Raw genomic sequence first — 27428 nt, 5'->3', positions numbered from 1 at the left:
CTGTGTGAGGTACACTTAGGTCAGCTGCCCATTCAAGCACAATATTTATTTAATATTTTATGTTTTATAGTTTTGTGTTCTTCAGCTCTTAAGCTTTGTTCTCTTCTTTGGGTCATTCTCATTGTCTCAATTTACACTGTTGCCTTTTCTCCCTATTCCTTTTTCATTTTTTAAGAGAAAAAAACCCCGCAAGCCAAAAAACAAACCAATGAAAAAAAAACCTCACCCACCAACCAACACCAAAACACCACTTATTCAATCATTTCAGTCCTGTAAACTTGTGCAGGCTCTTTTTTTGACTGTGTGTTATCAGGGTTAGGCATTAGCAGTATGACTTTACAAACGTTTTGTTTAGGTCCGCCTATTTCACAGTATTACAATAAACTTCATCTTACTTCGTGGAAATCTGCAGCTGCAAGGAGCGCTCCTGCTCTTTCTCCCTTCCAAACCCTTAAAGCTGTTGTGCATGGTTACATGGTTGCATGTGATGGACCAGGTAATTTTATAGAAGATAACCCCTTTTTGCTCCCTGAAAAAAAAGTGTTTTCCATCAAACCAGCAAGGAAATTCATGTTGCCATGAATTCACTCAGGGAGCTGTCAGTCTGTTTCAAGAAAGAAAATGTGAACGTGTAGCTGATAGTAGGGGAAAGCAGAACTGTGGCATTTGGCAGCAGCTCACTTTTAGGCTGGATTAAGCATTTTGCAAGATTACTGTTTGAATGGGGATTTTTTGGATGCTTTTCTAAAACTTTTTCAAAGGAGAGAAAGAGTGAAGGTCTCCACAGCCTGTCCTTTTATTCATTTAGCATATATATTTAAGAAGGATGCAAAGGAGATTCTTATCTGCACTTCCTGAAACATTGTTGTCCTGTTTAAACTTAATGGATCTGTTTGTGGAATTTTGACTCTACTTTGAACACTATAAGATATTTATAATGTAGATTGAGATAAAGTGTCTTAGTATATTTCTAAGTTTTTAAATTAGCATTTCATTTAATACTTTGTTCCATACAAGTCCCTACTATCACAAAATGAAAGTGGAAAAGAAATTGAATTGAAATCTACTGAAAAGAAATTATCAAAAGATGAAAAAGATATGCGTGAAGACTTTCTGTGTTTTGAGAAGTATGTTATCTTATAAATTAATATTACATGGGAAAAAACCCACTAAAATTTATGCTCAAAATGTAAAAAATCATTCTGTTATCTCAAAAGGGAAGTTATTTTAAACATAGTCATACTGCAGTGGTTTGTACTATTCGTCAGATCTTGTCCTCTAACTCCAAAAAAAAGAGTAAAAATAGGAGATACATTATAGAAGAGTATGTATGTACTTTTTATTTTCTTAGTATAATTTATTTGCTGTCGTTCCAGCTACTACCTTAGTACTGGACTTATATCATTTACAGCGTCATAAGTCTCTGGTGATATTGTATAAATGAAAAGTTAGAATGCTAAACAGTATTAGATTTTAGCATTTTTTATTTTCAGAATTTAAGGACCATAGAAAAAAGTTCAGTCTAAAGGGATCTTCTGACCACTGATCTAATCACTGGTGGTACTTGGACATTCCTGGAATGTGAGGTGTCCACTATATCTTGCACAGTAACTTAATGTTAAACGAGTTACTATGTAAAATTGCATCAAGTTTAGCTGCTTTTGAAAAGATACTCCAAATACAATTTAAAATCAAAAGCAATGTTTGACTTGGAAAAAATGTGGCTTGTTTTCAATAGAAATGTCTGTTTTATCGTATTAGCTGAATTATTTATGGGTTTCTGCCTTGTTAGAGCATTTTCGAGTAATAGAATTTTAAACCCAAAATTCTGATTTTCTTTTGTAATTTTGATAGGTAAATATTGGAAAAATGGATTCTCCCATTGAGAAATGGAACCTAATAATTGGCAATTTGGCCTTAAAACAGGTAAATATAATAGGTTTATTTGATTAAATCTTGTAAGTGAGCCAAGTTATTGAAAAAGTCAAATCACAAACATCAGTAAGTATGGAGATGGATAGTGTTAATGGGAAACTAGCTCTGCCATGCTGGCTTATACTTACTGTACAATATTTGCTTGATTTTTTTTTTGTACAGTATTCCTCTTCTCTAAAACAATATGAGTTTCTATTTATTAGAAGAAGAGGTAAAGTATTATTTGTGACTGTACCAAGGGTATTTCCTTTTTAATTTTTTTTAAGAGAGGATCTGAGGATGGTTAGAGAAAAATTTCAGATTTGGCAAAACCTTTTAAATTTGACCTTTCAAATGTTTCTAGTACTCTATTTGCATTGTATTCAGTGTTTAAAGAAAGTATGTGATAGAGCTTTTGGATAATCAATAGTATTTTAAATAGCTGGGTCATTTGAGGAAAGGAGTGGTTGTGCTTCAAAATAACTGTTTTTTAAGATTGAGAACTGTTTCTTGTTCATATGTTATAATATAACGTGCTCAAAAAATAGGTGAAATATTTGTTCTGTGACTTCACTGTTTTAAGGGGTTTAGAAGCCTCTTTAGGCATTGGCCTCTCCTAAATCCTGAGCTCCTCTCCCTGATTTTACTTTTGCTATTCTGGAGTCTCTAAAATGCTGGTAAAGCTTTCTCTGCTGGCTTAAGATTTTTGTTCTTCATCACCCAAGGTTGTCATCATCTCTACAAAAGGGATGAGCATGCTCCTTTAATACCTTGCAATGTAAATGTAGATAGAAGGAAAGAATAACAGAACATTATTGTGTAGTCTTCCTGAGTCTATCAATTATTTTAAGAATTGTTCACTGTCTTTTCCAGGTTCAGGCAACAGTAGTTGGTTTTCTGGCAGCGGTGGCAGCAGTTATATTGGGCTGGATTCCAGAGGGCAAATACCGCTTTGATCACTCAGTCCTTTTGTGTTCTAGCAGTGTAGCAACTGCCTTCATAGCTTCTCTTTTACAAGGTAAGTGGAGTATATGTGTTACTTTTTGTAGTTATTTAGTTTTCCATGGATGCTGAATGTGTATTATGTTGCTATTCCTTAAAAATTTAAATGCAGTCAGGGATAATACATCTGAAAACCAGCAGAGGTTAGGATGCCCTTTTGCAATTTCCATATAGCTGGGCATATTGCATTTCTCTTCTATCATATTCTTTCAAAAACTTTTGATTTTCATGACCTCCTGAGCATATCTAAACCAAAAAATACGGGGTTTAGATTTCACCTGATGAAGAACTTTTCCCAGTGCTTTCTATATTTATTAATGTACAAAATATATTCTTAGTTCTAAGCAGGTAAAACTTATTTATGATTAAGCTTAAGGGAACCTGGATGTTAGCTTAGCTGAATTCAAAGTTCCAGGTTGCCCGTGCTGCTTAGGTGTTAGTTTGTGCTCTGCTTTGTATCTGAAGTAAACAAATTGGCTCATTATTTGAAGGATTTGGGCCAAGCTCAAGTCCCACTATACAAACAGTGCCAGTGTCTGTTTGGAGCAATATGGCATGATGAATTTAATCTTCTCTTCCTTGTTGTCAGAAAACATTTGACCGTAAAGGACTGTTCTTAGTGGACGTAAAGGGGAGGAGGAAAGTACCTCTACCTGTGACATGTTCTTACTGAAAATACATAGTCAGTAGTCTTAAGAATAGTAGATCAAGTAAAATGGGTAACTTCCTTGTTTTACTAATCTGATATGCTTACTTATGAGAGAATTAAAAAACTGTTAAAGTTTTGTGTGGAATTAAGAGCACAGGTTTTCTTAGTGACTACAAAGCCATTGAGTTTGATCATGTGCAGAATTAAGGGCAGCAAGAGAACTTTGCCACTCATGTATGATTTGGGCATGAAGAGAAACTTTCGTTGTTTTCTGGTGGTGGGGCAGCGCAGGAAATTACTTTCTAAGCTTCATTTTCCTACACGTGAAATAGGTGCTTTTGAAATATTGTGATCCTGCAAGATCATTTCAGTTCTTTCTTTTGAGAATTTCGTGGTGCATAATTCTTTAGGCAGTTTCTTGAAAGTGAACTCCTGATGTGTAGCCTACAATACATAATATAACATAAAGGATACTATACACAGTTGAAGATCTTATGTATAATATATGATGAGAGGGAAGTTACTCAGGTTGTGCCAAAGACTGTTAATAACAGTGTGAGTTCTATTTTTAGTAGCCACTTGGATTCTCTTAAAAGTTAGCTTTGCTGTTTATAGGACAAAATAGAAACCAACACCTTTAATTTATTTTTTATCATGGTCTTGGAATTTTCTGTGTAATTAAAAGAGTGTATATAGTTACTGTACTGTCTTCTTTGCTGAATTTAGGGATAATAATGGTTGGAGTTATTGTTGGATCCAAGAAGACTGGTATTAATCCTGACAATGTTGCCACTCCTATAGCAGCAAGTTTTGGAGATCTTATCACTCTTGCTATACTAGCATGGATAAGTCAGGGTCTTTATACTTGCCTTGGTAAGTATGTTTCTAAGTGTGTATGGCTCTCCAGAAACCTCTTTTGGGTTAAGAGGGTGGGGAAAAGGCAGGGAGGGGAAGGTTCAACAGACCTTTTAGTTTGACTGACTCTTTTGTTAACATTTATGTCATGAAATGGTAAATCTTAGAGTGCAACATTATGCCATATTTTTTTTATTTTTTTTTTAATGTTCAGAACCTTATTCAAAATTAAATCATTGCTGCAACTAACTCATTCCATAGAAACTAAAGTTTATTGTGCTTTTAAAGACATAACAGTAGACAATTACAGTGTAGTATACTACAGGTCAAATATTGTTTTGTCTGTAGTTTACCAGAGATGCTGATATCATCATGTATATTTTTTACAGCTGTGCTTATTATTCAAGCCTTTTCTCATAAAAATTTGAGCTGTCCTGTGTAAGGCTTTAAAACTTAGTTGCATGTACTGGTATTTTAATAGTAGTTACATTATATGTAACTACATAGTTATATGATGGGTTTTTTTCAAGAAGTAGGTAATTATTAATAATATCTCAATTTCTCCTATAACATGCTTTTCTTTTTAATCTCTAAAACCTAAACAAAAAACACTCAACCCCAAGAAGAAGATGAGGAAAGAAACCTGGACTTTTTTCTTCCTTTCACATATTTCCAGAGATTTACACCTCTGCTTACAGATGGCCTAATGTGTCTCAGAGGAATAAAAAAAGAAGTGGGGCCAGTTTGAACTGATCCTTTGCTACTTTTACAGCTGTCATGACCACTCGAATTTTACTGTGCCACTGCAGTTGAAGAGCAGATCCTACACATGTAGGGGAAAGGATTAGTGCATTCAAGTGTGTTTCTAACAGTTATTCCTAATTTTCTTTCTATAAGGTCTTCTGGAAATAATTCTCTTTTGGTGATGTATGAAATTATCTAGTTACTGCTGAAAGAACCTCTTCTGCTCTTTGTATTTTTTTTTCAATTTCTTTATATTTCTTTCTTTTAGGAAACAGGGAGTCTTTCTAAAGTAAGAATATGCCACAAAGCCCTTGGAAATATGTTGTTTCCAAGATGTGTGTATTTGAACTATGAAATAGTTACAAGGACTAAAAGTATGGAGTAACTTCTGCCCAGGAGAGGTTTATAAAGAGTTTATAAAGTTGTGAGTAGCAGGGAAGAGGCATTCAGAAAATGATTAAGCAACAGGTTAAAGAAAGAAATTTTTTTTGCATAATACAGGAGTGGGATGTGAAACTTACTGCTGTGCTGTCTTAAGGGGACTAAAGTGATTTTAGAAAACTCTTTAGATAAATTAATCAGAGAGGACAGATGCAGACAGAAACTTGAGTGATGAAATCCCTGATACAAACAGCAGCAGAAGCTGGCAGGGCACACTGAAAGAAGCAGCACTCAAAACCTGTCATCTTTCTTTTCTTCTCTCCATAACCTGAACTGTTGACCATAGTCAGACAAAGGATACTAGACTAGATGAGAACTTTGGTCTCCTCCAGTGCAGATATGTGTATATTCTTTCTGTAGTTTCCCTGCTTTCTCAATGCTTGAATAAGAAACCCAATGGGAATGTTATAAGGAAACCCACAGTTTATAGGCGAGTAACGAAGCTGGTGGGATTCACTTCTGACCTGTATTCAGAATTAACTATTGTCCCCTATGATTTGTTAGCCTAACTACTCGAATGGTCTGAAACAAATGTTTAAGTTTATGGCTGCTCTCTGCATGGGACTAGATGTTTTCAGACAAGACTGGAAGGAGGGAAATGATTTGTGTACAAGTTTTATGCACAGACATGTACAGACTTAGTTTTGATGCAGTGCTTTATGGCATACCCAGGAGAGGCAGGGGAAAGGACTGTAGCATTTTTACCTATGCTAGGCCTGAATGAAACATCTTGTTTGGTCACTATCATGTATGTAATTTCTTAAAGGTTCATCGGAGTGCTTTAAAAATAATGACAAAGCTATCAAACACAGGGACTAAATAGTAGAAGGTTAGCAGTTCTTAGCAGCTCCCTGAACCGGAGCCGTGTCTGTGAATCGTTGTTAAATAGCTGGGGGAAAGCACTAGAGGGCTCCCCAGGACCGTCACTGTGTCCTGGCACCTTTTCTGCAACAGAAGACGAGGAGTAGGAACTGGAATAGGAACACCCAGTATATTAAATTTGGAGGTCCCTGTTGACTGTCACTTGTCAGTAATGACCTGAAGACTTCGTTTAAAGCTTTCCTTTTTTTTTTCCCAGAATGTAGTTTAAATATATGCATTTGTTTCTCGTACATGTTGGATCCGGGTTGAGAAGACAAGTTGTGTGATTCACATTATTATTTTCAGGTTCCTATCAGTTGGTTTGAAGTAGTATATTTCCAGCTTACCTCTAATTTCTACCAGAGGCTGCGTTATTTTCAGTGGCACTGTACTGAACAATATGTCACAGTATGTACCCTGTACAAGGATTAAAACATTAAACATCTGAGTTCTCTGAACTCGAACATTAATTTATATCACTGTTTACTAAAGGAATGAGGGCTTAAAGTAAACGAAGATCAGAACCTTGATTTTTCCTCTTCCCTCCTTCCTTTTTTAGTTTAACGTCACAGTCAGAAGTTCACTGAAGAGCTGGGTGCTTTTAGGTGTTTATCTTCTCCTGTGGGATAGTACAAATTCTATAGCAGAGACAGGTTGAGTGAGATTCCTTTTACCATGTAAGCTACCTGCTATAAATCTGTCAAAAATGGAGTAAAGGGAGCCCTAAAAGAGAGATCATTTATTTCCTCTTCCCATTCTCCAGGTATTGTAAAATATATTTGCTACTTCTGTGAATTAAATATGAAGAGAAAGACAGCTACCCTTCCTTAAAAAGATGCATCTCAAGGTTAATCTTTTTAGACTGCTATAGTAAGGTGTTCTGCAAGTGGAGTCTCCCATAGCTCACTTGTGACAGATTCTGTAAGATAATTCTAAATTATTAATTACTTTTATAGTTCTGTTTTTAATTCAGCTAGATGGACAGACAGTAGAATTTGAAGTCCTGGTAGGGACCAACTGCCTTGCCTTAATTTTTTTCATCATTTTTCCTTAAAAAACCTGGGCAGGGTGAATTTCAGTTGACTAGTTTAAAACTTGTAAACAGATACCTTATTATAATGATAGTCTTTTACCCTTGTTCAGCAGCATGGGGAGGATTGGTGGCCACTTTATTTATTTATTGTTCCTCTTGTGTGTTATAACAGAGAATCCCAATAAGGTGGTAGTATGTTATCACAGCAGAAGGTTTTTTTAAAAAATATTTTAAACTCTGTCTGTGCCCTGTCCTTAAGAGATCCCTCACTATTGAGAGCCACTGGTGGTTTTTGTTCTTTTCAAGAAAACACAACAGTATTATGGCAATGGAGTAGGTTTTATAATCCATTTTATGTCCAACTCAATTTAAAGGACTTGTGTATAAAACCTGTTATCTGTGCATTGGAAAGAAGGGGGTGTCCATATGCTATGAATCTGTGTATAAACAAAATGCATTTTCAGTATATTCAGTTTCTTTTTTTTTAATATGAGTTACAAGGCAATGTTTTATATTCCACAGACTTATTACACTTCTATCATAAAGCACATACAAAAATTTTCTTCAGAATTTCTTCTTTGTACAGATAGTTCTGTCCTTGAGAAGGTGGGAGGCAGCGATCACAGATGGCAGATGTTAAACACATTGTTCAGTGCAGTAGTTGACACTTTAGGTGCAGTAGTGATGAAGACTATTAAAATTCCTCAATTGTATGATGTGGATTATAATTTATTTTATAGTTCTAATTTAGGAAAAATGTATAGGAATGTCTTGAAAGTAAAACAGGTTTGCTTTTTTTCCTTTATGTTTATTTTAGAGACATATTCCTATGTATCTCCTTTGGTTGGTGCCTTTTTTTTGGTTCTGACTCCGATGGGGATTGTCATAGCTGCCAAACACCCAGCTACCAGAACTGTCCTCCATTCAGGATGGGAGCCTGTTATAACTGCCATGATTATAAGCAGGTAAGTCTATTTGTCTTGCTTCATAGAAGCATCTTAATAGTCATCCTGCATCTCTGTATATCTTACTTAACACCTGTTTGTACTTAGAAGAAACATTTAAGGAGCCTCCAGAATTTAGAGTATGATAAAACTTTAATCTTCCCAAAATGAGGAAGTTACAAAGTTAAGCCACAGGTGGGAATGACTGGGGGAGCCAGCAGTAGCCGGGGACTAGTGATGGGTTGCTGTATCCGTGATTGACAAGTGTGCCCTGTCAAATGAGGGAAATGGTGAGCTACTCATCTCCTGCAGCTTCCAGTCAAGACTCTGCACTGATCTGACAGATTATTTAATCCAATGACAGTTATGAATCTGAAAAGTAGAGTGGTTGATATTCTGTGATCTTTGTTATATGAGAAGTCAATTTTAATAAATAACTAACTATAGCGATGGTACCCCGTGGCTCAGAATGAGGTAATGGCACAGGGGAAGGGTGAATTGAGATGAAAATTGTGTCTCGAAGATGTTCTAAGACAGATTGCTCTGAAAAGGTTTTAAATACTAATTAATGGTCCTGCTTGCCTTATTCTAAATATTGTACTTTGTTTTTCAGTATTGGTGGCCTTATTCTGGACACAACTGTATCTGATCCTAACTTAGTTGGAATTGTTGTTTATACCCCAGTAATTAATGGTAAGACTCTGACAACATTATTTGCTACTATACATCAATTGATATACCTTGGTTTGAGAAACATCTGTTACAGTAAATTTCTCTTGTGCTAATTAATATCTGGTATATTAATTTCAAGTTTTGATTTTGATGTCAACAGCTGTGTATTTGAACACCTGAGAAGTGCTTCCTATTTTTACTACAACCATTAAAACATGATAGAGAATGTGCGAAGCAGAAATCTAAAATAGGCCTTAAGAAACTGAAAGTGGAAATATTAAAGTAACATATTCAAATATTAAATTATCAAATATTATATTGAAGCAGTTATGGCTGTGGAATATGTATATAAAATTTTATCTCAAGGGATTTTCTTCTGAATATCCAAGGACAAATTTTCAAAAGGGTAATTTGCTGTTGATATGTAATGTATATAGATATAAGAACTAACAAGGATGCTACAGGCAAGTAAATAAATTTTTCAAGAAAAATGTGTGTTGTTTCCAATGCCTGGCAGGTACTTTGCAGGTGTGTAAGAGTGCATTTGTGAAAATTTGGTCCTTGAATTAAGTGTTCTATCTTCTAACAATAAGAACAAGGCAAATTTTATGAAACAGTTGATATCTTATACTGATGCAGTTTGAAAATGCTTTTCTTTCCTACTACAGTAGGACAGGGTTGATACTATTTAGTGTTCCCACTCTATTGCTGCCTAGCTGTTCTTTCCCCTTTTTGTATTTCTTCATTTGATTTCTTACATTAGTTTGCACTTTTATGTAGTGTTCATTTTAAAACCATTTTGCCTGTTACCAAGATACTACTGTTTTGACTTAAGCTGGCTCTTGCAAATTCCATTAGTGCGTGTTCTATTCTGTTTTCTAAGCTATGAATTAAATGAATTATGGCCACTTGTTTTCCACCTTGATAACAAGATGCTAATAGGGTCACTGAATTTTAGTTTTGAACCACAGTGGCCTGATATAATTAATTTTCCAGACATTGTTAATGGAAATGTAATGTTAGATAGCACCTAAACATTTTGATAAGCTTTACTGTGGCTGACAGTTAATATATCTATTGCTGCAACCATTAGGCAAGCTGTTCAGTTAGTGGGAGAAATCGTATTGTTTTGACAGAAGCCTGTTCTTGGCAAATTCATGTTAGCTCATGTTTTACAGCTTTCATATCTTCTAGATGCTTCTAAATTGTCTTTTTAATAATTTGTTCTAGTTCTCATGTAGGAACATAAATTTTACTGATATACAGGGTCTCTGTATCATCCTTTTTGATCCCCTTTAAAGATATATTTTCTGTTTTCTCCATTACAGCCCTCAGGTATTCTCTAACCTCCGAGATAATGAATTTGCAAAAATGATCACTAATAATTCATGAATTGTTCATATAACTCTCTAAGGACTAAATTTAACTTACCCCCAGGCCCTAGTACATATCAGTTTGTGATCAGGTATTATCATTTTTATGAAGGCTGTGGACTGAGTATTTCAGTCTTCAGTAGAGCACGTTGCTTGCTCTTCTTTCTCATTACGGTCCTTTATTTTCTTTCTTCTTGCTTTTAACATGAAACATTTCTGTGTTGCCACTCTTGTTCCTTGCTAACTGTAAATTAATTCTTACACTTAAGCCTTTATATTTCCTTGCCTATGCCTTGCCTTTGTATTAAATCAAAATTGCAAGTGCTTGCACCTAACTTTTGTATGTTTCCATTGTGATTTCCAGGAACCTGAAAGGCAAGGCAGACATTTTTCTGCTTTACATCTGTTACTTTTCTTACAGTAGTCCTTTTTCAGTAACGCCCTGCATTTACCTCCTAAGATGATTGGTTTTTCTTTTTAGGCAGGTCTGCCCAAGCCAGTACTCTTACCAATGGTCCTGCTTTCCCTGATGACATAACTTGATAACAAAAGCCAACAACTCTTTCCACATGGGCTTCTTTTTCTACTCCAGTACAGTACCAAAATAATTCTGGATTTTCTCTATAGGTTCCCTTATTCTAGACTTGTTACCTACAATGGATACAGGTCTGGTGGACACATGCCTTTCTCAAGACCTCGTGTACTTTCCAAATGTTGCAGTAATGATGGTCTTTTACCCTGCAACAATTATGGACTGCTCTTGTCAGTGGAATTAGGCATCCTATTGGATTGCCTGTCTGTTTACATTTTACCTTTTTGTCATTTTTAGCTAATGACTGGACTTAAGTAAATAATTTTAATTGCTAAGAATGACAGCTTACTATTAACATGCTTCTAGAGGAAAGAGTAAATATACTACTTTATTTCTTCTTTTCTTTCATATCTTTTCTTTCATAAATTTATCGACAGAATTAAGGCAATGCACATACATTCTTTTGAACTGTCTTTATAGGAAAAGAACTAGCCAAAACTGTATAGCCCTGGATGTTGAGCTGATAGGTCAAAAGATCTTTGAAGAATTAGGCAGATGGATGAGAGGGAAAGCTGGGGCAGACAGGGAGACAAAGAATCTTTCCAGGAGACATGCTTGACTCAGAATTCTAAGGATAGAGGCGTTTCTATTGGAAAATATAGAGAAAATATGTTCTGTGTAGAGGATGCAGAATGGGTCTGGTTTATGGTACATCTCCTGGAAAAGGAAATTGTAGGTAGGTGATATTTTTGGTTGTTGTTAGATTAGCCTCTCCTGGGTTTCATAATTTTACTGACACCTTTTGATATTGCTGGTCAGTACAGTGTAGTAAATTGGGGTTTAGGAAGTCTTTCAGTCAAAAAAGCACATCTATTGACACTCATTTACTGACATAATAGGTGTGTTAAGTCACTTAACAGATGGCTTTTTAAATATTACTGTTGCAGAAAGTTTTCTTTAATGGTGCTTTTCTGGCCTTAGAATTGTCATTGTAAGCCTGAGTAGTGACAGGAGCTGAGGGTTTTCCCCTCAAAATGCTTATAAGATGCCTGTTTTTTTCCTTTTTTCTTAATGTTTGTTACTCCTATGGCATAGAGAACCTGAAAAAAAACCAAAAAACCAACAGGGAAACCTGAAAGAAACATTGTATCGTACTGAGATTGTGTCCAGCCAAAATTTGATGACAGTGTAAATTTATCCAGGATTTCAAGGTGTCACTATTTATTTCAGTGCCAGTTTCCATATCTCAAAAACCTGAATAGTACGTACTACAGAGTTATCAGTTGTTAGGCTTGCTGTGTGCACCATTAAGCAGCCTTTGGCCAGGTCCTGTCTAGATGGTTTGTGTATTCTTAGATGTGAGACAAGTTACTTTCATTATGTGTTACAGTGTGGAGCCATTAAATCTTTCAGTTTAAGAAATATTGGTCTGGAATTTGAGCAACCTCAGAGGTTCCCTATTAACAATAACTACAAATATTTTCCCAAAATATTAACATACTTTTTAAGCAGGCAGGCATTTATAGTCCATTTTACTGCTGGTGGCCTGAAGTATTTCACAACCGCTTTTCCGTTTTCCCACTTTCAAACACGTTTATTGAGATGAATATTTTTTTATTCTATGGTTGGCTGGGTTAAATTGTATCTCTGCTTATTAAAAATAAATAAATCACGTTATTGTTTTAGCCACTGTGGCACTTACAAACTACTTGATACTTAGGTGTCTGTTTGACGTACTGAAGTTCTGAATAAAATAGCTAAGCCCAAGAGTGACTGAGCTTCAGCCTGGATACTCCAGTTGATCATTATGTTTTCTAATGGATGAGGTGGTTAAAACTTGCAAATCCTCTTACAGCATCACAGTGTGTTGAATTTGACTCAGGAATTGCAATTTGCAAGAAACTGAGTTCCTTTGGCACAGAAAAAAGATAATACCTTAAAAAATTATATGCTTCTGAATATGCAACAGAAATGAACGAAGTGCTGTTACCGGATAAAGCCACTTTCCTCTCAATTTTCATTGTGTACTTAGACAAAACATTGTGAGATATCTTCTAAGTATTTGCATTTCATGAGTTACTGTGTAATAACCAACATATCAACAGACTTCACGCTATTTTTATGCATCTTGAAGAATGGAGGTTCTGCAAATTAATTCTGAAAAATTATGGTCACTTGAAAATTGGAAATACTTTATATCAAGAAACTTGCCTTTGCAGGTGGTTCAGAGCAATACTCTAAGGGTAACACAAACCAATTTTAGTATTTCTTGCTCTTTGAGTGTATGTATTTTAAAATTATTTGCTATCTGGAGGAAAGAAATGTAGATCAAAGAATATGAGAAAAATATATGAGAAAATTTAACACAAAACTTAATGAGTATCAGTTGTCTAGGAGATGAAAATTAAGCTTATGTAAGGGTAAATTGAATGACAGGCTTTCAGGTTTTTTTGAGAGATTTTGCTGTAAATTGTTTTGGAGAATAGGGAACGAATGTACCCAGAAACCATTCCTCCTCAAGAAATAAAATGCATTTTTTAATAGCTATGCATTTTAATCTCTTTTTGGGTAGTTGTACTATGAGTTTTCCCACAACAGAGTAGTGCTTTGATTAGAATATAATAATTGTCTCAGACAGTTGAGCATCCAAAGTTTGTCTCTGTAAATTACAAGGGAAAACATCAATGTACCTGTATGGCAGTAGAGCAATTTGGCTGAGCAGCAACATAGTTTTTCTGCATCCTGAATTAGAAAAAATGTGTTAGTCTCAGAAGGCACCTATGCTTTAGGAGAACTATTCAGTCTTTATTTTGGCGTGAATGAGGAGGAGGGCTTTGATTTTTGGCATTTACTTCTGACACATTATTGGGTGATAGTTTCACTACTTTTTAGTTCCTAACCTGCATGCATAAACCTGCATATTCGATACTATTATAGATGTGTACTCTTTCTTGGAAGTCTTACTTGTAAATTTTTTAGAAGATCTCAGTAATCATTAGTTTTCACAACAGTTATATCCAGTTATATTTTCATTTTCTGACTGTCAAAGAACAATTTTTTTATTAGGGATAGGAAATAACTGATTTATGAGTCAATCAATCATAAAATGTAATACTTTGCCTATATAATGTTGTCTTAAAGACTTATCTTAATAAACACCCATATAAGGAAAAGTTAATATTTTCCATCTATGTTCCCCCAAACATTTTCAAGTATTAAAAGAAATGCTACAAAGTAAAATGGAAGATAGAAGAAATACGGATAAAAAAAACATAAATAGGTAGCTATTTAAGGTAGATTTCTAATCTAAGTATTTCACTTGCATAAAACATGATTTTTTGAAGTTAATGCTAGAGTCAGGGCAAAAACTCATCTTGTATTTCCTGAAAGTTGATATGATTATTCAAAAATTTAGAGTTGTGGTCACCATTGTAACTGAGATTCTTTTGCTTCCTTTTTGTTTCATTTTTATGATGCTAATGATGAACTTCAAAAAAGACTAATTGGCAAAACTGACTGTCTTGAACTATGGATTGTGTTCAGGAGTGTGCAAAAGTGAAAATCTTCTTGCCTTCCTTCTCTTGATAGATTTACAAGAAAAATTAATTTGGGGATTATGTTGGCCTGATTCTCTCCTTATGTAGATATTAATTGATTTTAGTCCCATTGCAGAGGCTGCGTTATAGGTGCTTGGGAACAACGTGGTATTCTGTTACTGATTAATCTCTCTCCACAGAACTGGAGTTCTAGAAATCTTTAGTCTTAATGATTTGGTTTGTCTGTTCTTACACAATTATTTGTGTGCTCTGTCATGCAACTGTCTTGTGAATATTTATGGCACTGGTCATTAAAGCTGAGTATGTTTGCTGAAACACAATTGGGAGGAAGACGTGGATTTATTTACTTCTTTCTAAAATCACAGAAGTATTTATGTTGGAGAACTTTTGAGATCTAGTCCAATGCTCTGCTTGAGCAGGGTCCAACAGAGCAGGTTGTCTAATACTGTGTCCAGTAGGGTTTTGAATATCCCCGTAGATGAGGCTCCACAATCCCTCTGGGCAGCCTGTTCCAGCGTTTGACCACCTTCATCATAAAAAAATGAAAAAGGGGATTTTGTGTTCAGATGGAATATTCTGTGTTTCAGATTTTTTTATTGCCTTTTGTCCTGTCAGTGGGTACGAGCAAGAAGAGTCTGGCTCCCTTGCCTTCATCCCTCATCTCAAGTATCTATACACATTCATAAGGTCTTCCTGATGAGCCTTCTGCGAGCTGAACAGTCACAGGTCTCTACCTCTCCTCATATATGAGGCTTCAGTTCCTGTGAGCCTGTGTTGGACTCACTCCAGTCAGTCCATTTCTTGTACTGGGCAGCTCAGAAATGGGCATGGTACTGCAGTTGTGGCCTCACCAGTGCAGAGTACAGGGCAAGCATTACCTCTTTTGGCATGCTGGAGATGCTTTTCCTAATGCAGCCCAGGATGCTGTTGACCTTTGCCATGAAGGTGGATTGCTGTGTCATGATCAACTTCTTGTTCTTCAGTACCCTCACATACTTCTCTGCAGACCTGCTTTCCAGCCTGTACTGGTGCATGGGGTTATTCCTACCCAGATGGAGGACTTTGCATTTCCTTTTGTTGAATTTAATGAGATTTTTCTTGACCCAACTCACGAGCCTATCCAGTTCTTTCTGAATGGCAGTACAACCCTCTGGTTTATCAATTACTCCTCCAAGTATTCCCTGGAAAAGTGTTTATCAAAACATACAGTATAATTTCTGAGGTAAAAAACAGCCCAGTGTGTTACTGGGAGCAGTGAATGATCTCAGACTTATCTGTGTCATCAACACCCCTCCAGCTTCCCTTAACTTCTGGGTTGTTTTTACCTGTACTGAGGGTTATGAGATATGGATTTGCTTTGAAGTATTTTTTAAGATGCATTGATGTAAAGTACTTTTAATGTGGTTTTCCAAATAGCATAGTTACTTCTATTATTAGAAAAAAGTCCTTTTTCCAGATGATGATTAATAGAATCACCCCCGTAGGCCTGTTTGCAAATATGTGACATGGTTTTGGCTCTGCTTTGAGTATGGTTTTTGTGCTTGTTAGACAAAAGAGCTGTGATAACAATTTTCAGAAGAAACATTCCTGCTTAGCCCTTAACTGCCTTGATAAAATGATGAGGTTTTCAATTTTCTTTTAAGGTTGTAAGTCAGCGTGACATTCTTCGCACTTTAGCAGACAGCGACTCTTCTACTTATTGACAAAGTAGCACTTTCATATTGAAGTTAAACACATTTGCTGTTCTGAGAGGAATGAAGTAACAGTTGCTGGATTTTACTTCTGAAATAAATTGTTTTCCAGTGTTATAGTTCTTACAAGAGTGAAAAGAAGCTAATGAAGTTAGTCTTTGCAAATTTAGTATTTATTATGATGACTGCAATAGGAGAACAAATTTCTGGATTAATTAGTGTTCGTGGAAACAGTCCTCATATATGTCTACAGAGATTTTAATAATATGAGCAGCTACTGAGCACGTGACCATTTTATGCATTCAGAAGATGTTGAGAAGTTATCAGTTTTGTGTATTGACATCTTGTCAACCTACACAGTTTTATCTGTGTTCTGTTTCTTGCAGGGATCTGATTAATCTGGTATAGCTGAAATGGTAACTTCACATGCACAGTAGCTGCTGTTACCAAACAAACTGAGTCTCTGTACATATCAAAGTGATTCATTCAATGCAAGCACAGCTTTATTCTCTCCATTTTCCCTCTGCTTTCCACAGCATCATCATGCCTTTTCTGTGTCGCTGAGCTACTGGCTGAGCAGGAGGCATCATGCCTAGCTCCAAGCTAGGTGCTGACTGGCCAGCTGGCACACTTATGCCCTTAACTGTACAACTCATTACTGCCTTTGTCTCACTGAGGGCGTGGGTTTGAATCGTTCCCTTTATGTACCTAGCCACTGTTTTCTTTTTTGGTAGCTTCTTTAACCATACTTGGAGGTAGTTAGCATCTCTATCCTTGTGTCAGACTGGCTGAATTTGGCCCAAAGGTTTAAAAATAATTAGGAGAAATGGTAGTGAATAGGCAGAACTAAAGACAGTGTCACTGCTGCTGCCCATCACAGTACATTGTCAGCTGGTTGAGAATGGATGCATGGATTCTAGAAGTGCTTACACTTCACTACACCTACCTGTCTTCTATGAGTTAAAATGATACCACTAATGCTAAATTATTGAGACTCAGACAAATGCAATTTAAAATAATTTTGCTTAACATACAAATATTGCATTTTCATTTAGCTAAAATAGATTGTATATGTTCAACTTAGCTGTAATTGGTTACTCTGGAAATCACACTCCACACTGGATGTTTTGGTTGGCATGTCAGCTTCCTTTGCAGAGCAGATATCACTGCCTTTTTCTGGTGTTCCATGGCTGGCCAGTTTGTTTTAGAATCGCATTTAAGGCTTTTCAGTAATTTCCTGTTAGCTACGTGAGCAATAGGGCTTGGGGCGTCCTTTCTCTAAATGATGGTTATAAAAGTGAAAAGATTTGTGATTAATAGATGTCCATCAAAGGATTGACAACCAATCTTACACTTTCTTTTACAGACTTGTCCATGTCTCTGTTGTCCAGACAGTTTTTTTAAGCACGATTTCAAGTGGTCAGATTTCCGTTTTCCTTAATTCTTGTATTTCAGTCAGTTTCCCTTGTTATTGACTGGGCAAAAACCTCCAAATCGTCTGTCATATCTCTGAGTGTCTGAATTCGTTGAAGGAAATAATTATCAGTCACAAGAGGAAGTTACATACATCCTAGGAAATACTTAAAATCTAGGGGCTTTGTGCCAACGTGTTTTGCAGTTGCATTGCTACAAAACTCAAAACAGGCCTATTTACTTCCATCTTTTATTTGATTTTGTAGTGTTATAAGAGATATAGTGAAGAATAGTTTACTATTTCTTTAATATTGTTTTGAATATATCAGTTATTGCAGTTGTTAACCTGCTTGTAATAACCCAGATTGCCTTTATGTTCTCTTTTTCAGCAGAAATTGTTTCATATTTTGCAGTCATATGGCACCATCCCCAGCTTTGTAGCTCTATTAGGAAGCAGTTTTATATAACAGCTTTTTTATAATTCAGTCACAGAAATTATCTGATCCCCATCCAAATGTGGTGCATTGGTACTTAATTTTATTTTTGTCTCTCCTTCTGTGTCTTATTCTCATTACTCAGAAATCTCTAATTGTTCTCGATGAAAGAACAGATTTGGGGCCCTACTTAGATTGGTTTTAATCTGTTTAAACCTCTTTTGTAGTTTAGATAAATCCCTTATTTTACTACTTTTTCTGAAAAAAAAAGCTACTGTTATTTTAATTTTCTTTGCAAACTCTGACACAGCCTTTTGGTAGTTCATATCTTGCCCCTCTATCTCCTGACTGGGAACATGCATATCCTGATTTGTATCTGAAGCTTGTTACTTAAAAGATCTACTTCCGTGTTAGGTTCGGCCATTTACTGTCTTTAAGCAGTGGTGAGGCAGAAGTTCTTTGAGTTCTCAGTATTAGATCCCTGTGCTAACCACTCCATAGTCACCAAAAGAATTTGGGAAATAGTGTCTTCTGATCACCACAGGTATTTGTTCTGCACCCAAAGCCCTAAACATCAGATAAACAAATTAATTCAACTATGATAAACAGGGGCTTTCTCCTTCTGAAGCAGAGTCAAAATCTGCATTACTTCTGCTTCTTCTCAGAACAGTCCATTGCTGTGTAGAGCATCTGAAGGGGGGGAAAGAAACAGCATGTACTTGATATGCAAGTAGACAACTCGAATATAATAACTGAGAGGATTTTATGCTGTTGCTTCTTGCCACTGCATTCTACAATGTAGATATAAAAGCTTGGTTTAGTTTTCTATTCATTGAAGTAAAAATTCATAGAGCATAAACCAGCCCATATTGGAAGGAACCTTGAAATGTCATCTGGTCCAACCTTTTGTGGGAAAGGAGCCTAGAAGAGATTATCTAGCTCCCCGTCCAGTCACATCTTGAAAACCCCCAATGAAGGGACTCCACCATGTCCCTGGGGTGGTTGTTCCAGTGAATGACTGTTTTAACTATAAGAAATTTCTTTCTTATATTGCAACAAAAGGTCTTCTTGTGCAACTTGAGCGTGTTGCCCCTTATAAAAAAGAAAGCAGAATCTCCATCACTACCATTGTCTTAAAAATCATCTATTCAGACACATATCTTGTTCTTTCAACCTGAATTATGAGTGACAGAAGACTCTAGTTAGTCCTGCTCTGTGTCAAAGGGGAATGTATATATTAACTCTTGAAGTAATTTCCAGTCCTGTGATTCTGTGTGTGAAATCTGCTTTTATGCTGGTGGTACTGAGTGCATCTGCTTTTGTTACTTATATCTACCAGGTAATCCAGCAGGGGCACAACTGTGCAGTACTTCTGCTGTTCCAAGGGGGATTTCCAAAAAGGAGCAATAAAAGGGAGTTTCACCTAAGATTTCACATAAGATTGAACCTTTTGGAAGATTTGGAATTTTTTGCACTTGCAGTGATTCAAAGCTGATCTCCAAATATCCAGTGATACACCAAACTGTAGCCCAAGTTTTCTGACTTGTTTTAATGCTTGATATTTGCCTGTCTGTAGCTAATATACATTCTAAAGATATTTCTCATTTTGACTTTTGTACATAGGGTACTGTGGTAAACATAGAGGAATTTGGTAAATTTGCAAAAATATTGCCTGCTAGAGGAAAAAAATAGTCGAAAACTTTTCATTTGTTCCCTTCTGCGTTTCAGGTATTGGTGGTAATCTAGTAGCTATTCAAGCTAGCAGAATTTCTACCTACCTCCATTTACACAGCATTCCTGGAGAGCTGCCAGAAGAAGCCAAGGGTTGCTATTACCCATGCAGAACATATTATGGTACAGGTATGGATTAGTCAGTTAAAACTACTGTCTCTCGTCTCCTCTTTACCCCTGTGTGCCAGGCTGTACCACCAGTGAGGAATGGCAATGGACTGAACTGGCTGTGTGCAGTTCAAAGGCAGCAGAGGCTTGGCAGTTTCCTTTCTCTGCAGCTGTTTGCCTGTGAGAATCTCAAGGAATTCCTGGAGGAGGCAAAGAGTAGAGAGGAACACAGAGCAGGGTGTAACCCTGGCAAGGTTTGAAGATAAGGGCTGATGAGGCAGGATGCCACTCGGAAAGATTTCAACCTTCATCTGTCCTAAGCTTGTCTACCTGCTCCTAACTTTTGTCATTTACCCCTAGAAGTTCAAACCAATTTCCTGTTGGGACTGAGCTTTATAACTAACATTATTACTAAGCCAAATCCCTGATTTCCATTTCCAATTTCCCATTTTCTTTCTAGATTCTTGCTTCACAGCTTATTCCTCCCCTGTATTTCCCACTTTCCTAATGATGTAGTAACTGTGGTGAAATGTGATGTGTCAACACCATGTATTACACTTTCATATTTATTAAATTAATTGGAACAGATCTGAAAGTGGTAAATGGGGGATTACTTTTTAGAAAAAAAATAAAAAACTTTTCTAAAAAGTATTTTTAGAAAAAAACTTTAAAGATTGTCTTGAATATGGAGTCCAAAAGATTGTCTTTCCTAGAAAGATTTAGGAGGTCTCTGCAGCTCCAAAAATGTAGATGGTATTACGCATTCATTCATTACAGAATGAAGGCAGACAGTTCGCACCCTCTTCTGGAAGAGCTCTGCTTACCTTTTCTGATAGACCCTAGAGTTGTCTTTTTCCCCCACTGTGAAATTCCTCAAGGAGTCTTTTAGTGGAAAATAATGCCTGCTGTCCCATGGTTCCATAGTCAATGCTGTGGAATTCCAAAACCATTTTCTTTTTATATTAAAAGAATAAAAATCTGCTATAGTAATTGAAGACCTTAACCAAGTTTTGTATTTTTTTTTTATTGTAGAGGTAAATAACAAATCAGCCCAAGTTCTGCTTCTTTTGGTGATTCCTGGACACCTGATTTTCTTGTACACTATCCACTTAATGAAGAGTGGACATACTTCCTTGACCCCTATCTTTATAGCAGTATATTTGTTTGCAGCCCTGCTACAGGTAAGAACAAGTACAACTTGCAAATGCTTGTATAAAGTCAAATGCTTGAAGAAAACCATGCTTTTTTTGATATCTAAAATCTCGTGAATGAGATACAAGGAGATATGGGTTTATACAGGCTTTCAGCACAGCTCTGAAGTAACTAATTATCTCCACGTATATGCAGCGTGCACAGGTGTATCTGTATTGTGAGTGCTTTCCAGAAGACACTTGACTGCACTTTTTCCCAGTCATGCATCTTTCACATTGTTCTTGGAACCATTGCATCTAAACTCTCTGTCATTTTAATCAACCAGAGGGGAAATAGAAAGAAGGAATGGTAGCATTTATGAATAATGAATATATCGAGGAAAACTCTCAAAGAAATCTCCTAAAGTGGTTCATGTTACTGTTTTAGTTAACGTAGTCCAGTAGATAAGAATGTTACAGCTTCCTTGGTGTGTTCTTAATATTTATTAAAGTTTAAATTAGTCTGACAGTGAACACCATACAAGAAATTTTAATTGCATTTATTGTCAAACTTTGTTACATTATTTTGGCTGGTCTTACCTGGTGGTATGTTTATACCCAGCAAGGGCAGTTCTTGAAAGATGCCTTTTGAAATAGCAATGTCTCAAGGTGAAATAATTTCACTTTGAGAAATCTTTAATACAAAATTAAATCTTTTTATTAACGCCACATGGCTGAATTAACTATAATATTTCATTGCACTTTAAACCCAAAAATAGACTGTTCACATTACACAGTTAAAGTGTAGTTGAAATATCCATAATTTAAATATACCTACTGCTTCTAAAACGTGACCACTTTAGTTTTAAAATACAGACAATATTATCAGCAGTGAATCCTTAATAAAATTATGATTTTTAGTGTTCTGAATTTCTCTCTGTGTTTATCATAGTGCTATTTCAATAAGGACAGGTTTCAAAAACTGTTACCATTTCATATGAGAATTGTATACCTTTTTGGTAGAACAACACTGGTAACATTCCAACCTTTGAAAATGAGAGTGTCATACTAAAAGATATGTATTACTTTTCATTTTCCTCTTACATAATATTCCTAGTTTCCAGCCTTATTGCTCCTTTTATAACGTGTTTTCCTGAGGAAATGATGCTATTCCTTCACTCTAGCTGTTCTGTCTGTCTGTCCTTTCTGAGAACTTTTGAATCCTCTGCTCCATTTCAGTCAAGTTTATCTAAATCAAGCTCTCTCAGTGGTAATAGGTTCCTGTAATCTTGAAAACAGATTGAGGCAAGAGTCCCTGTTAATGCCTCTGCTGAAGGTAAGCAGTACTGAATGCAGTGTGATTTCAACCATTATTAAACTTTAGACATATCACATGGGAATCAAACTGAATTCATAAATCTAGTCCTCCTGCTCACAGAACTGCAATCATAACATATTTAGGGACACAAATCTTTCCTTCAGCAGCAAGGGGTACGGTAAAACTTGAGAAATGCAGAAGCTCACCTGAAAACCAGTCTAAGACATTATGACAGGACTTTCAGATCACACAGTAATTCAGACCAAGCATCAGGATGTATAGACATGTAAAGCTGCTTTTTCATAAATTCATTATATGATTAGAATATTCAGTTTTGCAGCCAAGCATATCCATTGCAGTACATAAGGCCACACTTGATTGTATTGATTTTTCACTTATAAAGCAGACATACAGCTTTTTTCTTTTTTTCCCCTGCTCACTTTTATGGATGATTTTTTGTTCTTTATCTTCAGTTTTTAGCCATAACAGGTGTTTTAGATGTATTTACTCAGAAACTGAATAACAGTGTTGCACACTATAACTTCTCATGGGTCTTGACGTATTTACAGTTTGAAACCCCATGGTTTTAAAGACCTGAAAATATTTAATAGATTCCTTTCCCCATTTTAATTTTTCTGGTGTTTTTCTAGTAGTGATTATTGTAGTATTGCATACCTCTAATTAGAGCAGATTCAAAAATTTTGGACAGATAATTCTTGCTTTAATTCTTAAATCTTCAACATATTTGATTTACCTGTCAGTCTGAGGTGCTTCCATACTGAGACTGGTTGCTTTTAAGTTTCTCAGGGAGAACACTTCAATATTTGTACTCATTCCTCTTCCGTTTTTCAGTGACTTCATCTATGCACCTGGATATAGTAAAGAACAGTTTTCAAGCTGCCATTTCTTTTGGCATAATGTAACATCTACTGATCTCATTTTTCCAGAATTCTTTTATATTTTTGTCCTCCCAATGAGAGCTCTTCCAGTTCTGCTGTAAAACTGAAAAACCTCACAGCTAATTGTCTCAATTAACAACAAACCAACTCCATTGTCAGTCTTTTGATCGGTGAGAGAGCTGCATTCTAGGCCTGTTTTATAATATATTGGGCTTTGTATTTATGTTCACTTTGCATGGAAGGCATATGAAAATGGATGTCAAAAATTGCAATCCTGCTTGCAAGCTGTATCTTTTATGTTTGAGGTGGTAGATGATAATTTAATAGAATACAGTGATTCCCAAAGGTAAGAGTTAATTATTGTCATTCTTGTGTTTGAGGAAGTTTAATATGACTACTTTGACCTTTGCAATTCCTTACTTATATTGAGCTGGGGGGCAGAAAGGGGAGATGAATAATAATTATGGCAATATACCTCCTATTTATATCTTTCTCACTATGTTAAAAAAATAATGCTAAATTAAAAAATAACAGCAGCAATGAAATGGATTTTCTGTTTTTAAAATTCAAGTGACTGCTGTAAAATGCAAAATTATTTAATGACATACCTTACTGTGGACTGAAATAGATCATTAATTGACTTCAAGATCTGTTTATAATCTCTAACTGTCCAGCTCTGTGTTTGTTTAAAATGGAGAGAAAGGGGCTAGATAAATGGCAAAAGTAGAATTGGAATGTTAGAATAAATGGGAAAAAATCAAGAAAATGTTAATGCAAAGATATTGATTATTACTTATATATTTTTCTCTTCTCTCAGTTTATGCTATTCCACATTATCTCTACAGTAAAATTATACATACATATGAATTCTATTTGGCATTTTAACATGACTTTTTCAGATTGTCTGTAAACTTCAATATGCATTCGAAGGTAATAAAATGGAATTAATTTCCATTGAAAGTTCTATGCAGTTTTGCTGGAGTTCCAATCAGAGAGTTAACTTCATTTTCATCCAAATCTGATACTTTCATTGTTTGACTTTTGTATTTTCACTACCCACGCCTACCAGCTCCTTTCAATTCTTCTCCCTACCTGTTCTGAGATATTTGTAGATATTTTCTCCACAGCATGCCATTTAATTGAAATATTTATGGAAAAAACATAACTAATATGACATGATGAACATTATCAGTACTGTAATTTAGTTATTATTGACTGAAAATATGCTATGTAGTAAAACAAAGTACAGTTTCTCTGAATATGCAGTTGTTTCTAAAAATCAGTAAATTAAGATATTTTAAGTAGTATAAGTATCCATACTGTTATGATCTTCATTGTTTCTGATTCTCTATGGATGAAACAGTTTTGGGTTTCTACACTTAAGAAAACCCAGAAAGTATTTTATTTTATTTTTTTTTTATTTTATTTTAATGTTCCTAACTCTAATAGTACAGTTGTTTTTCTTCATTAAATTCATACATATTCTTGAAATGTTCTTAAATTAAATTTGTAAACTGATTCTGTTGAAAGCCAAGGCTGTACTCCCTTTACCTTAACTGCACAAATATTTCTATTAATCTGCATTCAGCTAAAACTTTTAAGCTAGAGTTCGAAAGGTCTGAATTAACTCTGTAGTGAAGAGCCTGTTCTGTGTTTATGAATGGCAGCACCAGGGGAAAATACAAATAAAAAATGTTATGAGGAAAGTATACCCTCTAAGCATGTAGGGTACTTCACATAATGCAGCATACAGTATCTGGGCAAGCCAATGTGCCTTAATGAAAACCAGTATAATGATTTTAAATGTGTTTTGGATTTGGTGAGTGGCTTCTATTTAAGAGGAATACTCTTTCCTTGAAAATTTTACAAGAACAAGTCACAGACAAACATGTACCAGTACACTGCACGCAGTTACAATATGGGATTTGAGCAATAAAGATTATATTAATTGGAGAACAGTCCTCCTCTTATACCTCACAAAGGCACAAGTATTTTTTAACTGTATGAGGCTGTGCACTGAGCAAAGTTTCATCCTCTGTCTTGTCAGCCTGCAGGAAAGTGAGAGCAGCTCTGGAGTTGCCAAGCCGTCAGTCCTGGCACACGGCTCGGAGCATTCAAAGGCAGCCTCTGTTCTGCATGTTCTCACTGAGCCAGTAAAACGCCCTCTAAGGAATTTTCACACCTACTAACCAAATCTGAACACACAGTTATGTTTAAGACTCAGGGAATAAACAAACAATAGGAGATTCCCAGAGCTATTACCAGGCAAATAAGTAATTCCAAAATTCTTCTTACCCAACGAAGGTCAGATGTGTACAGCTGTGAACTCACTTTTGCAGTTCTTCAGGGCTGTTTGGGGCAATAGAAAACCAAGAATTCAGCACTGCTCATAACAGCTCCCTGCTCACATCAAAAATATTTTCGATTTCTCACTAGTGTGAGGGTTCTAATGATGGTATGGGCCTCTTTAATGTGGAAACATAGCTCATGGGATACTCTGTACATAATAGAGAAATAAGGAAGGTTGTGTTTATAGACAAAATATTGATACACTTTAAATACTACTTTTTGTAACAGGAAAGGTTACTTCCAAAAGATAGAGCATATAACTGCTAAAGAGACCATGAATTATGGAAACTGAAGTCCAGATCTGGACAGCTCTGTATATTCAGTGCTTTCTCATTGCAGTATGACAAGCAGACTTGCCAGATTCATTGAGATGTGAATGTGGGTATCAACTACTCCTTCTCTTCCAGTCATGTTGCTGTCTGTGGTAGAATCCTGGCTCCTACTGAATCATTAGCAGGGATATATCATTATTGCCTTCAGAAGGCTGATCTCCAAGTGCTTATGTACGTTGCATGACACGCTGAGTTGTGCTACAGCTAATGCAGGCTGAGCATACCTGAACACTTACTGGTCTGGGTTATTTGGAAGTTATTTTGGTCAAACCAGGGGGTCTGGCAAAGCTACAAAGAAATCAAGATGGCAATCAGAAAAATTTGAATCAAACTGTGGAATAGAAAAGAAAGTCTCTTCCCACAAAGTTACATCGGTATAGTCAGATTGACTTAGAAACAACTTCAGTTTTTACTTCAATGAGGTTTTAGTTTTACATAAATGTGTGCTGTGCTGTCTGGGCACTTGGATACCTTTAGAGGAGCTAATACCACTTAGCTACAACACAAACAGCAGCAAGAAAAAACTTACTGTTCAGTGGTTTCTTTGCAGCCAGACATTGAAGGAAATCTCTATATGTTTGGAGGAAATAGTGATTTGTTTCCCCTGGACATGATACACACCAGATATGCTACCTGAGAAAACTGGAGAAAAATGGCTTTTGAAAAACGTGTGTACACCCTACTCTGAGAGTTCACTGACTACAGATCTCTGTCTGTAGGCAGTGGAAACTGAGCAAGTTCAGTGTGGATCAGTTACAAGCACTTTGCAGTTACTACTTAGTTTCACATGAAGACATCAAAAGCCATTTAAAATTGGAGACGTGTAATATAGAATTTGAAAATTAACTTAATGAAGGGTCAAAACCACTAGAAGACTTATACCATAAATCTGGCAAGAGTGACAGAGTGAAGACACAGTAGTCTTTAGAGATCCCTAACTGGGATTTTTTACTCATAATTAGAAAACAAATAAATAAACTCACCTTTGAATTTCATAGATTGGCAAGAGTTCTTATACAGTAATTACAAGATCTTTTCGTAATTATGTTATAGATGAATTTTAAGTCAATATAATTTTGAGAATAAAGGAGACTTAAACTACATTTGAAGAGGTTACCTCAGTTTATTTGCATCTACGTTTCCTGTCTAAAGTAACAGTATGCAGCTATTTTGTAATGTACCTTCATATGGAAACAATTTAAGGTGAAATCAGCAGTACTAACAACAGGCAGGGTATCCTGTCTAAGACATGCTAAATAAACTGCTAAGGGGTCTTTGTTCTACATACTAAACTTAGACTTGAATCTTGATAATGCTCATCTAGAAAAGCATATGCAATTATATAACCTAAATTTTAATTTTCCAGTTTGGTATTGGAATTCATTCATCACAGCAACTAACATATAAACCAGTATAAAGGTGAATTATTCTAATCTGCTTTACAAA

General features: G+C 35.8%; 1 protein-coding gene across 1 annotated transcript in view; it reads left to right on the top strand.

The window, feature by feature from the left end:
- The window catches only part of SLC41A2 (solute carrier family 41 member 2), a 47714-nt gene that overhangs the window by 14579 nt on the left and 5707 nt on the right, over positions 1 to 27428 (top strand). Inside the window, exons 4-10 of the mRNA XM_027715246.2 lie at positions 1855 to 1926; positions 2788 to 2932; positions 4292 to 4438; positions 8317 to 8464; positions 9057 to 9136; positions 19844 to 19975; positions 20987 to 21135. Of these exons, the coding sequence (XP_027571047.1) occupies positions 1855 to 1926; positions 2788 to 2932; positions 4292 to 4438; positions 8317 to 8464; positions 9057 to 9136; positions 19844 to 19975; positions 20987 to 21135 (873 nt within the window). The remainder of the gene's footprint in view (positions 1 to 1854; positions 1927 to 2787; positions 2933 to 4291; positions 4439 to 8316; positions 8465 to 9056; positions 9137 to 19843; positions 19976 to 20986; positions 21136 to 27428) is intronic.

The sequence above is a fragment of the Pipra filicauda genome, unplaced genomic scaffold (assembly GCF_003945595.2).
Source record: "Pipra filicauda isolate LSUMZ 115617 unplaced genomic scaffold, ASM394559v2 scaffold313_size859762_pilon, whole genome shotgun sequence".
NCBI classification, from domain to species: Eukaryota; Metazoa; Chordata; class Aves; order Passeriformes; family Pipridae; genus Pipra; species Pipra filicauda.
The sequence above is the reverse complement of the archived record's forward strand: the minus strand, read 5'-3'. Positions and strand labels throughout refer to the sequence as shown.